Here is a 12,070-nt window from a genome sequence, read left to right as displayed (position 1 = left end):
ACTGACTTGGCAGAGTACGACACCAGCCACGCTATTTCCCAGCATTCCTTTCTCTTATAAAAGATAACAAGCGATTGGGCACCAGCGGTCTCTTGGGAAACGATAGTCCCAGAGTGTAAAAACAGGATGGGAATTGGCTTTGGGAGAATGTTTTGATCACTACAAGCAGAAACGAGCAGGCCACCAAAAGTTGGCAGGGTCTAAACTAAGACCAAAGTACAAGGCATGATGGGAATTTCTGAGCCTTTGCCAAATCTTCCTGGGAACGAAGCTGCTAACGAGGGAGACAGGCATCCTAGCACACGCATACCATCCACTCGGTTGTTGTCTGTACACTGTCAAGACTGAAGTGGCGTTTGCATCCTCGTAACCTCCCATCTCCTTCCTGTTTCATGTCTTGAGAGCGGAAATGGCAGAGGAAAAGGGGAACTCCGCTTTCATTGGATTGGAATGATGTAGGAGTGCAGCTGGGAGGTGTCCAGCCATAAATATTCTGTTTTCAGGATGTTGTTTGGAAGATGAAAGATTTTTTCCCCTTCTCGAAAGCTCCATACACCCCTTCCTGCTTTGCTCTATCAGTAACGCCAAGTGTGTCCGAGGTGAACACATTCCTGCACAGTGTTTACATCAGAAGGCACGTTTGTTGGAAGTCTTCCATTGCGTAAAAATAGCGGTGCAACTCTGACACAGCTGATTTGAGGATATTTTTTAGGTGATGTTTTCTTCCTGTTCATTGGCTTGTTGCTTACATACATATTTTTGCTTTATGAATCAGGTGGGGAGAGGAGAGAAACTTTGATGGCACATCCAAAAAATACTGGGTAAGTTCTGATTTTTTTCGTGTAGTACAAAAATATCTGAAGTCACACAGTTTGCATTTTCCACGTAAAGGATCAGTGTGTAATATTTAGTGACATCTAATGGTGAAGGTGCAGATTGCAATCACTTCAACAACTATCTACTCTTTCCTAGTGTAATAAAATACATGGAGCTAGTCAAGTAAGAGCTGGTGTTTGCCTGACCTTGGCTTTTTAGTAGATATCTAAAAAGTCTGTTTAGTAGGTAGAAAATGAATGTTTAAAACGGGAGGTTGATGGGAATGCACTTTAATGCTGGATGACACCTGCTATAAACCAGAATAAAAGGAGGAAAATTCTGGACAGTTCTGAGGTACCACTGAAACATCATGGCCACTGTTACTTCCTATATTTGAATGTCAGCGTTAATGTCCCCTTAAGTAAAACACCAAAAACAGACAAAGAAACAACAAACCACCCTAACTGGAGGCCGCTGCATTTTTTATTTATTTTTTTTGCAATCACCAAGATAGGAATATTCATTTGTTTGTGATCTGCAACATCATGATACTATCACCCACTGAACCTTTAAAAACTACAACTAAACTGAGAGTGAGAATAAAGACACAAAAAAAAATAAATGAAAAAACTATAATAACCATTAACTTTACAATCACTGATTTTTTTCCTGCAGATTGCTGCCAACTCCTGGGGAAAGAACTGGGGAGAGGATGGTTACTTCCGTATCGCTCGTGGAGATAATGAGTGTGAAATCGAAGCTTTCGTGATTGGTGTGTGGGGCAGGATTACAATGGAGGACATGCACAACCACCATCACCACCATCGTCGCCGACACATTTAGGAACTCAACAGATGTTCAAACCCCATGAGACCATTTTTTCTGTCCCATCTATATCTGGTTGTTACAGGAGAGGAGAACTTTACTACAACCCCTTATCCACCACATTGGCTGGGACACAACACCAGAGCCCCTTTACCCTCTTCTTTTACACCCTACTTTGCTCTGGGGGTCAGTAAAACCCCTCATCTCCACCCTCTTTCCCCGTTTAGCAAAACAACACTCCCCACTTCCTCTGTAACTCAAGGTTTACGGCACCAAAAAAAACGAAAAAGCTAAGTTCAAGATACCACATAAGGCACCTCAGGTACCTATAGTTCCAAAGACCACACCTCCTAGAATCCTCAGTATCTTATCTGCCCAAATGCAGAAAAACGGAGAAGCTGAATCGGATTATTTCAGTCTTTTATGTGCTTCTTTGTCTTTAGTCTTTTCTGGCTCTAAATATATAATACAGGCGGGAGCCAAACCCAGAGGGACAGCTTAGAAAAAAGTGGAAATCTGAGAGGCAGATTGACAGAGACAGGGAGCCACACCCAGGTCAACTGTGTAACACGATATTATGTCATAGATGACCTTACTGACATCTACCTGTTAGCTATACACAAACACAGATGGCTCCTGCCCTCAGCTTAAAGGTGGAGTAAGCAATTCTGGAGAGAGTGTTGATGTTCGAACTCAGTAGCTAAACATGTACCTCCTTCAGAAGCACAAACGCCAAAATGCATGTCCACACATTACCAAGGCAGCAACATGCAATTCAGTGAACATATACATATCATATACAGATGTTGCTCTGACTTTTTGGTTTATCTGCCATCATCATCATCTGCAACTAATATGCAGCTTGTTCAGTCCTCCACTATATGAACAAGATACTTAGTTTTATTTTATTAATCAATGGACAACATATTTGGTGTAGTAGCCACCTGAATACACACACCTGATTGGTCCACAGAAGTTCTCCCTTGAAACAGGCTATATTATAACTTTTATTTTTTAACAACAATCCCATTTCTATTAATATCCCCTGATGCAAAAATGATCCTAAAAATGCACCTTAAATACATTTATGGGAATGTGTCATATGACTCCTGTTTTAATGCTTTAGCCTCCACCATTCTACCAGTTTGGAGCCTCATTTAGCTACAGCTTTGAAGAGCCATAATATTTAGATGACTATATTTAAACTAAAAGATGGGGCTAGGGAAGTGCAAGGGGGGATGCCTAAGCTAAAACTACTGCTAGCTGAATGACATGATAACACAGTAAACTTTGTGAAAGATTTGTGGGAGGAAATTATTTAATGGTCTTATAGTGTTGCTTCTTAAGCCAACTACAGTTGAGCTGTCTGGGAAAAAAAACAACAAAAACTAAAATTAAATAAACACAAGCTCTGAAAGCTGAATGTAACATCTCAAACACAAAAACAGCGGAGGCTTAAAATTGCTTACTCTACCTTTAACAGGTGACACTTGTGTATAGTTTGGAGCTGCAGGCAGTAATGTTTCTTAACCATTCCAGTAACGTAGAAACTGACACTGGAAGCAGAAGAGAGGTATAAGATTGTAGCAATCTCTGATTTAAGGTTTTGGTGAGACTTAACCGACCATGAACCGATCATGACCACAGAACAACCGAAAACCTTCTATACTTGTCTAAAAGCGATACAATTTAATAGTAAAAACAATGTCTCGATTCTGACCATCAGCCCTTATTTTTATACTGGGAAGGACAATGTCAGTCATGATAAATGTAAAAGTCCTCACCAATCAAGTGATGAACCACGTTCAATATAATATTAAAAAGCCATGCTGCATTTTCTGACCCTGCCCTCTTATTGAAATCATTCAAATCAATCCATTCATGTGTTAACCGGTTAAAAAGATTGTAATGCCTTGAAGACCACTGCAAAATAAAAGTGTTCATGTATAGTAGTCTTAATTTGCTGTTCTGTGTACACTGTTACTGTTTGAGCTAAAGATGTTATTTTTGTGGCAGTTATATTTTAATTTTTATTTTACTACTTGTAAGATGTACTGTATATAGTAACTTTCATAACACACTCATCACTTGGTTGCTTATATTTGTAACGGTTCGACCACAGCGAAGGGGATGAGAGGGGATGCTGCTGCTAAAATCTAGTCTGTGCTACATTATACAGTATAATAACTGTCTGTAGTTTGATGCCTTTTGCATTAACATTGCCACTTCTTACTAATGCTGAAATGCCAGTTGAAGTCACACAGGTTACAAACAAGCTACATGTCATGTTTATGTTCTTATTACTTTCTTTTGTTATTGTGTTATGGTGGAAAACTTTCCCATGTTCACCCTCAACTGACTGCAACAGTTTTCTCTGTGGCCTCCATTGCCTTATGTTTTGACATGAATTACAGGCTGATTGAGGGATTTTTCTGATCTTTTTCAAGCAAAGCCTCACTTGAAAAGGAAAGCCTGGTGCATGATTACCACTTACCATAAATTACATTGTGGTGTGCTTCACGTGTAACTTCAAAAGGCCTTTTCACTTCTATATAATATCTCATGATCTTTAAAGACCTTCTGCCATCTCCTTCAGGCATGGTTAGGCAGATAAACATTAAAGCAAAAGAGAAATGTGTGGATGGACAGGCAATGTGCAATGTGGTGGAGGGGCTGTAGATATATCTGTTTTATTTCATGTTTCTCATGCAATGAACTCATCCTTTTTCCATAATTACTGTATAAAAATGAACAAGAGCAGAAAATGATCCAGAGCCGCTCATTATTAATGAGTTTTTACAGGTTTACAGCGCATGACAACAAACCAAAACAATGTGAAGATCTGCTTAACATTAACACAAAGTAACTGTCAGTTTTCTGTTAGCAGGAAGAGATTCTTGACTTCTTTATTGACATCTGTAAACTTGTTGCTTTTGCTGTTTCATAGAGAGAAACAGATTAACAAACAAGTCTGTAGTACATAGATTTGTCTGCATTAATCCTCACTGCCATTGCAGGCACCTTTTTTTTTTTTGTCGTTACAGTTTATTCATCTTTTTCTTTTTACCAATAAACTTGGGAAGCTTTCAACTTTTATTTAAAGATGTTCGATAGCCACTTTGCAAAAAGAGTGACAGACAGGTGTAACTGTATATCTTTGGCCTTTTCTAAAAAAAGCAAAGTACTGGGTTTTAGTGGGGATCAGACCAAAGCTGGATTCATCTTTTTCTTTCCTCTCATCTTCAGTGTCCAGATATGTTTAATTAGGGGCCCTTCTGATTCATTCTTGACAAATTATGATGAATATGCAGAAAAGATGGGTTAAAAATCCAAAATCCTGGACATTTTCCTCTATTATGTGCTACATTTAGAGTTATGATTGTATTACATAGTGATTTAGATGGGACCAATATAACAAAGCTACTGTGTAAACTCAAGTATAACCCACAGAACAAACCTCTGTTTAAAAACCACCTGAGCTGCAGCAGTCATCTATACAGAAGCTGTGTACTTACTGTAAAATGAACCACTCCATATTCACTGATGTGTAGTCTTTATTTATGACAAGATGTGTAAATTATATGCCTTTTATTCTCCTGTTTTCCCTGTGCAATGTTTTATTATTATTATTATTATCTCCCCTGTTTCTTGTACTGTGTGCACTAAATGCAATACACCTGTGCAACACAATAAAGTCTTTCCAAAACCACAGCATCGTACTGGAAATCTTCATTAATGTTTAATCATGCATTGAAACAATTTTGAGACAAGAATGAGAAAAGTCCTTAATAATATGGAAGTCAGGATGTAATGAAGATGATGTGATTTTTAGGAATATTTGGACTCAGTGAGCCTCAGTGGGTGCAGTGTTTTCAGGGATAGGCCTGATGGGGTGGGATGAGGATAGTTTGTGTAAGGTTGCTGTGTCAGCGCTTCCACTGCTGAGAGCAATAACTCCAGCCTTCAGTCTGCAGAGTGACTATCCAGAAGTGATCAAAATAATATTCCCAAAAAACATCTTGTCCCACAAAGTAGGGAAATTTGCTTTGGACTTCTACCTGTGCTGCACCCACACAAACCCATTTAAATATTTAAGTGACATATGATATTACTGGGTAGATTTTGAGTAGAAGTAGAAAAAAAAGTTACTCAAATGCCCTTGTAAACTTGCAACTTATTACAAAAAACAGTTTGATTCAATAAATATTTCAGTAAATTTAATTGAACTTTGAATCTACTAAAGCAGTACATTTCTTTAATTTATCATTCATAATAATTCATTGTTATTTTTTTGATGAATAAAACTAAGTGCAATTGTGTCACCACAGTTTCATTATTTCCACTCAAAATCATTTCTTTTTTTAAATTTTCTTTTTTACAGACACAACTATTTCATGCCCATAGTATCATTAAACATTATGAGTGTATATCAAATAGCAACAAAAAGCAACCAGAACAAATGATAATTTCAAATGATTGAAATCATAATGGTAAAATGAGTAGAATAAATGTATTTTTTCATTCTGATTATTAGTCTGGACTGTATTATCTACTGTTGTTACTTCTTATTGCTTATTTGTACTGAAATCCTTTAAAAATGTAATCAACAAATTATATATGTTTAATCTTATTGTCCTATATTTATAATGACATTAGTTTTGATATGATATTACTTTTGAGCCTCTGAAAATGGAGAAACAATATTCGCTTGAGTCTTTTATTCCTAATATAGTATTTTATTTTCTATTGGACTGTCTTCTCTCTGCAGCACGTTGAGATTCTGCTGTATGAAAAGTGCTTTATAAATGCAATTTTATTATTATTATTATTATTATTATTATTATTATTATTATTATTATTATTATTATTATTATTATTATTATTATTATATTTTACAGAGCTGACTGTGTTTCATCATTAAAAAAAAAAACAAAAACAAAAAACATTAAAAACTTTCCCATACTTATCCAATAAAATCATTAAATTCTTCTCTCTTATTGTGGAATTCCGTGTCTTTTCAACCCTGGTCTATTAGTGGGTAAAGCACATACCTGTGTCTTCTTGTCCCTGAGGAACACCTGGGTGAACACCTGCCCCAGACGGGGACAGGGGTCTATGCTGGACACATGACACCCGCCCGTTTGAGACAAATTGCAGGTCTCTTGAAATGAGCTTAATTAACAGGACAGTCCCATTTATCAGAAGTGAAAACTACCAGGTGTTATCACTGATGGCATGTTGGACAAACACTGGGTGAAAGCGAGGGGTTGTGATCAGCACTGCACATGCCTCGGGGGGACGACCTTAACCTTGCATTCCTGTATGTGACCGGTCTTTAAAAGATTGCTCACCTGTTAAACTTTTACTGTGGCCAATGTCATTGTGGATACTGCACTACCTGTGGATATGGACTACCTGTGGAGTGTGAACATTTTTGTTACGTAACTTTTGCATGCCACTGACGAGGAAGCTTGTTAATACTTCTGTCAGTCTATGGGACAAAAGTGCACCCTAAGAGACTACACAATGAGTACATAACAGCTTTTTTCATTTTTTTCCAGTTTCATTATAAAAGACATAATGAAACTTTGAACCATTTCAAAGGTAAAATGAATATCACAAAACCAAAGCAGGTGGTGGAGAAATCCAGTGGCAATTTCTCACAGACTGCAAGGGAAGCTTGGCTTCCTCTAAAATTATGAAAATTAAATGGTTAAATATGTTCAGTTGTGTTGACGTTTCATTGACTACAAATGTGTTAGAACATGTTCATCTCACAGACGAGTTTGTTCACAATCAGCTTTATCACAAATCAGCAGACTCGATGTTGTTCACTTCTCATACATTTCCGTTGCGCTGTTTTCTCATACGATCTCTGCTCAGTGCATTTGCCCGTAGACGCAAACTGAGTGGACTGAGTGGAACAGTTTTTTTATTTGGCTCAAAACTGGACGGTATTGGATAAATGCCACGATGTTGTCCCGCCCCTGGATGCTCAGTGTCTCTGGGGGTTAATGCAGCTGTGGGCGGAGCTCGGCTGGGCTGGACGCCAGGCTTCCACATGCTGATTGGAGGATCAGTCGAAAGGCTGACTCCCATTTGATTGACAGCTATTTTGAGATCTACTCCTTGACTGACACAGTTCAGTTTAATACTATCATGCATTCTGCTATGAAATTGAGAGAGAAACCACTACGACATTACTCGTTCATTTCTTGCACTGTAAATAAAACACACTCATTGTACTTCCTTGTTTCAATTTAACATAATTTCAACGTTTTCTTGTTTAGTTGGTACGGTAAGATCACTGACCATTTTCTTAAAAAGGAATAGAGAGCCGAATTTATGTTTAAATAACTTGACCATTTTTTATGAAAGCCGACAATGAGCTTCCCCTCTCTGAAAGACGAGCAACCACCACTGGAGAAAACTCTGATGACAAATTCAGCCCCCTCTGCAACGATATATTTTTTGTCATTTCACACTGTCCAGGTTTACTTCTATTCCAACTTTGCATTGACATGTGTCCATATCTGAGCACATCCACACCGGGGATGTAACAAATAAAAGGCCATCATTACCATTCACACAAGTGGTGACTATATGTGTCAGGCCATAGACATAGGAATGGATTCAACATCTCATGAAGCCTCATCTGGAACCTCTGACTCCCATCTGTCTGAATTGGTGTCCGCTGTTCCTCTAGATCTATGGGTGTGTCCAAATAGTCCTTTTCTGAAGGTTCCTAACAGAGTGAAATGACCTGGAAGTGTCTGGGTGTCAGTTAAGATAAGAGCTGTCCAAATTCTCTAAATTCAAAGAAAAGGAGTTTCAGTGCTTCCTTCAGCGTCTCCTTCAGCATAGGATACAGTGGAAGATTCCTTACAAGAGGAGAGAATGCCATCCCACAGTTCACTGTTGTGACAACATCAGCTGACTGGGCAGTCCACAAAAACAAATGATCAACAAAACAGGCATGATGCACATTTTCATCTTCTGTCACAACTGTCTAATATGCTGGTATGTTTTGTACTTGAAACAGTTGTTGGTGTAAAATGTGAAGTTACTGCAGCAGAACCTGTGCTTTTGGATACAGCTTCATTTTGATGGTTGTTGTATTGCAGCCCATATGAATATCATACATTAATTTTAGGCCCCTTCAGTCACAGATGTCTATTTAACCCATAAAGACCCAAATATCCACCATCCACCAAAACCATCTACTGATATAAAATGTTTAATACCTGTTGATCCACTAATCCATGTATATTATTGATGTTAAATGCAGTTTGTCATCTTTTCATGGTCATCAGATATGACCCATTTAGACGTTCAGATGCTCCATAGTGATGCCATCATCCTCTATAACACTGATTCACCAGTAAAACAATTGAATTGGATCAATGGCAGTGGATGGAGACACTTGGTTTATGTTCAGTTAATGATAGATTTTGCTGAAAAAGTCATTTTTTCTTCAGTTTTCTCTATTTTTGATATAATAATCCTCAACTTTACTCTGAGCTTTCATGAACATCTACATGATTAGTAAATTAAATGTTGGAAAATACCTGGAAATTAATTGGAGTCACGTCTTTTTGAAGCACCTAGTGGCCATCAGTGGTATTAAACTTTAAGATAATTGCATATTGAGTTAAGTGTAGTGATCTTGATAAAATTATGTTTTTAAACACATAAAAAACATAAATTATGATTCAAGATTTAAACAATATTTGGGAGATTCTTCATATACCACTAGGGGGAGACTGAGCACTACCAATGGTACACATAACATGGATGCTCAATGTTGAGGCGCTGAAATCTGCAAGAGGATCTGGCTGCGGAAGCTGGAGAGTAGAGCTCCACATCTCCACTTCTGTTCACAACATGTGACCTCCACTTAGGGTTAGGGTGACGTTTCTCCAGAAGCGGAGTTCACATAAGTGGAGGTCCAGTTTCTCCAGCCTTCTGCTGCTAGAATCATCTTGAAATCTCCGGGAAAATACCAGATGTTGAAAATACACATCTATATTTTGTAGATTCTCTTCTTGGTGTAAATCAGAAAATTAAATATGAAAATGGGGGAGCCTAATGCTGTTCCACACCATTATGGTAGAGAGAAGACACTTTGTACATTTCTTGGAAGCAGTAGAGTCACAGTTAACCCATAAAGACCCAGTGCTACTTTTGTGTCACTTCCTAAATTTATTTTTCTCTCTGTTTAACCTTTACTTAAGTGATTTTCCATCATTTATTCTAATAGTATCCTCTGAATTTTGTATTTTTCACTCTAAATCATGTATTTTTCTATATTTCATTTCCTATACTTCATTTAGAAGCTCATGAAAACTCAAAGTTTATTATATCAAAACAGCTAAAACTGCTGAAAAAGTCAACTTCTTCGTCAAAGATATCATTAGCTGAACATAAGCCTGGTGTGTCATTCACTGTCACTGATCCAACTCCATGGGCTTTACTGGTGAATTAATGTTATAGAAGATCACGGTGTTTCCACGGTAACTACATAGCGTCTAAACATCCAAATGGCCATGAAAAGATGACAAGCTGTATTTTACACCTGTTATTTACATGTATTAATAGGACTAGTGGCATTGTACCCGTGGTGCCATTGTACGATAGCATGATAAGTAGAACTTGTCTGCCACCACTATCCATTTGTAAACTACCATTTAATCATGCATTGTGCAGGTAATGTTTTGAGCCAACATGTGAGGCATGAAGGGAAGAGCATGTATTTGTTTGATTAAATTCATACAGCGGTAGTGAACTGCAGCCTTCACATTGTAGCATCGCCTGCTAGCAGTAGAAATTTCATGAATGGCAGCATAACCACTTCTGAAAATGGAGTATGGTGGCAGGTATGAAGAATTCAAAGTAGAGAGAGGCTAAAATCGCCCAGCATACCTCACAACATTTGAATACGGACATAAAATTATGCCTAGTAGATAGTCAGGTAATGTTTCAATTCATTTGGCGGGTTTGGCGGCGATCGGGCCTGTGAAGGCTGAGGAAAATCTGTACAAACGCCCTCCTGTGCTGCAACATCAATGGGACACAGAACGTGTATTATATAGTAGGATTAGTGTACCAACAGGTATTTAACAGGTTAGATCTGTAGATGTTTTGGTCGTCAGTGGGTCTTTGGGTCTTTATGGGATAAGGAAATGTGAACAGCAATTGGGAATTACAGCTGTCAATCATGTGTCTGCTATCAGACAAACTGAGTAGAAACTCTGTACATCCTGAAAACAGAGTTCACAGAGGTGTGTAGAATTATTTGGGCAATTACTGAAATCTCTCAACAATTAATGGAATTTTTGGTCAGGATTTTTGCAGCTGCTTTAAGGCCCAGAGGCCTGATTTAACCCACTGACCATTCTCTAATTCAATTAAAATTTTTATTTATATTACACCACCAAGAACATAAAATCATCTCAGGGGACATACCATATTATAAGGCCAAAAAGTTAAACAGGAAAAAACACAGCATATGCCAAACTCAGTTGTTATTCATAATAAAAATAAATTGGTCTAGTAAATTGACGTAAATGGTGTAAAGATGCTTGTGTTTAACATGCCTTGTGTCAGTCCTTGTACCAAGGACCAGGACCAGTTGACTTGTGGGCCTTTAATACCTTTTCTTTGATGGTTTATGAAAGAATCTGCAGAAAAATGCTCAATATTACCAAGCTTATCTCTTCACTGCAGCCACTGGGACCAAGTATGGAAACTTGGATCAAGGGATCTGTCCAGTGGCTGTTTACATTTCGCTCATTGTTTCTGCGTCAGCGAGTAGGCAAAGCATTCATTACCTCAGCGGCTACTGCTCCTTTCTTCCCAGCTGATGGTGAGGAATGGACAAATACCAAGAAAAAAGAAGGAAGTGGTTATTAAAGTCAGAGGCAATAGAACAATCAGTGGATGAAAACCTCCACCCATGTCCCCTCAGTCCAGGGACATGATCTTCTTTTCAGGTTCTGACCCACACAAACACACACACACATGCGCACACACAAACACACACACACACACACAAACACACACACACATGCGCACACACAAACACACACACACACACACCTACACACACACACACACACACACACACACACACACACACATAGATGTAATACACATTCCCCAACCTCTGCTTTTCCACGTACTGTTTTTTAAGTGCGCGTTCTCTAAGATTTTCAATAAACATGTTGTGGAAGATCATAGCTGTTGCCAGAGGCAAAGCCCTTTTCCTTTAACAACGATCAATAAGAAAAACATATTTAGGCTTTGGAGAGCCCTCATATGAAGGTCTGAAGGAGTGCCAAATCAAATAGCCTTGAGGGGAATCCTGAGACTAATATGTACTGGCAAGGATTTAACTTTGACGTATATATGTTCTTCACTGTGTAGACAA

At 38.2% G+C, this 12,070-nt stretch overlaps 1 protein-coding gene across 2 annotated transcripts in view; it reads left to right on the top strand.

Annotated features, from left to right (window-relative positions):
- The window catches only part of tinagl1 (tubulointerstitial nephritis antigen-like 1), a 35,305-nt gene extending 29,955 nt beyond the window's left edge, over positions 1-5,350 (top strand). Inside the window, exons 10-11 of one of the 2 annotated variants that reach the window (XM_030147618.1) lie at positions 776-821; positions 1,492-5,350. In XM_030147618.1, the coding sequence (XP_030003478.1) occupies positions 776-821; positions 1,492-1,659 (214 nt within the window). In that variant the 3' untranslated portion in view covers positions 1,660-5,350. The remainder of the gene's footprint in view (positions 1-775; positions 822-1,491) is intronic. The other variant, XM_030147617.1, reaches the window with a different exon arrangement.
- Positions 5,351-12,070: the final 6,720 nt, after the last annotated feature.

The sequence above is a fragment of the Sphaeramia orbicularis genome, chromosome 11, assembly GCF_902148855.1.
Source record: "Sphaeramia orbicularis chromosome 11, fSphaOr1.1, whole genome shotgun sequence".
In the NCBI taxonomy this organism is placed as follows: Eukaryota; Metazoa; Chordata; class Actinopteri; order Kurtiformes; family Apogonidae; genus Sphaeramia; species Sphaeramia orbicularis.
Note: the sequence above shows the minus strand (reverse complement) of the source record. Positions and strands in the feature narration are given on the sequence as shown.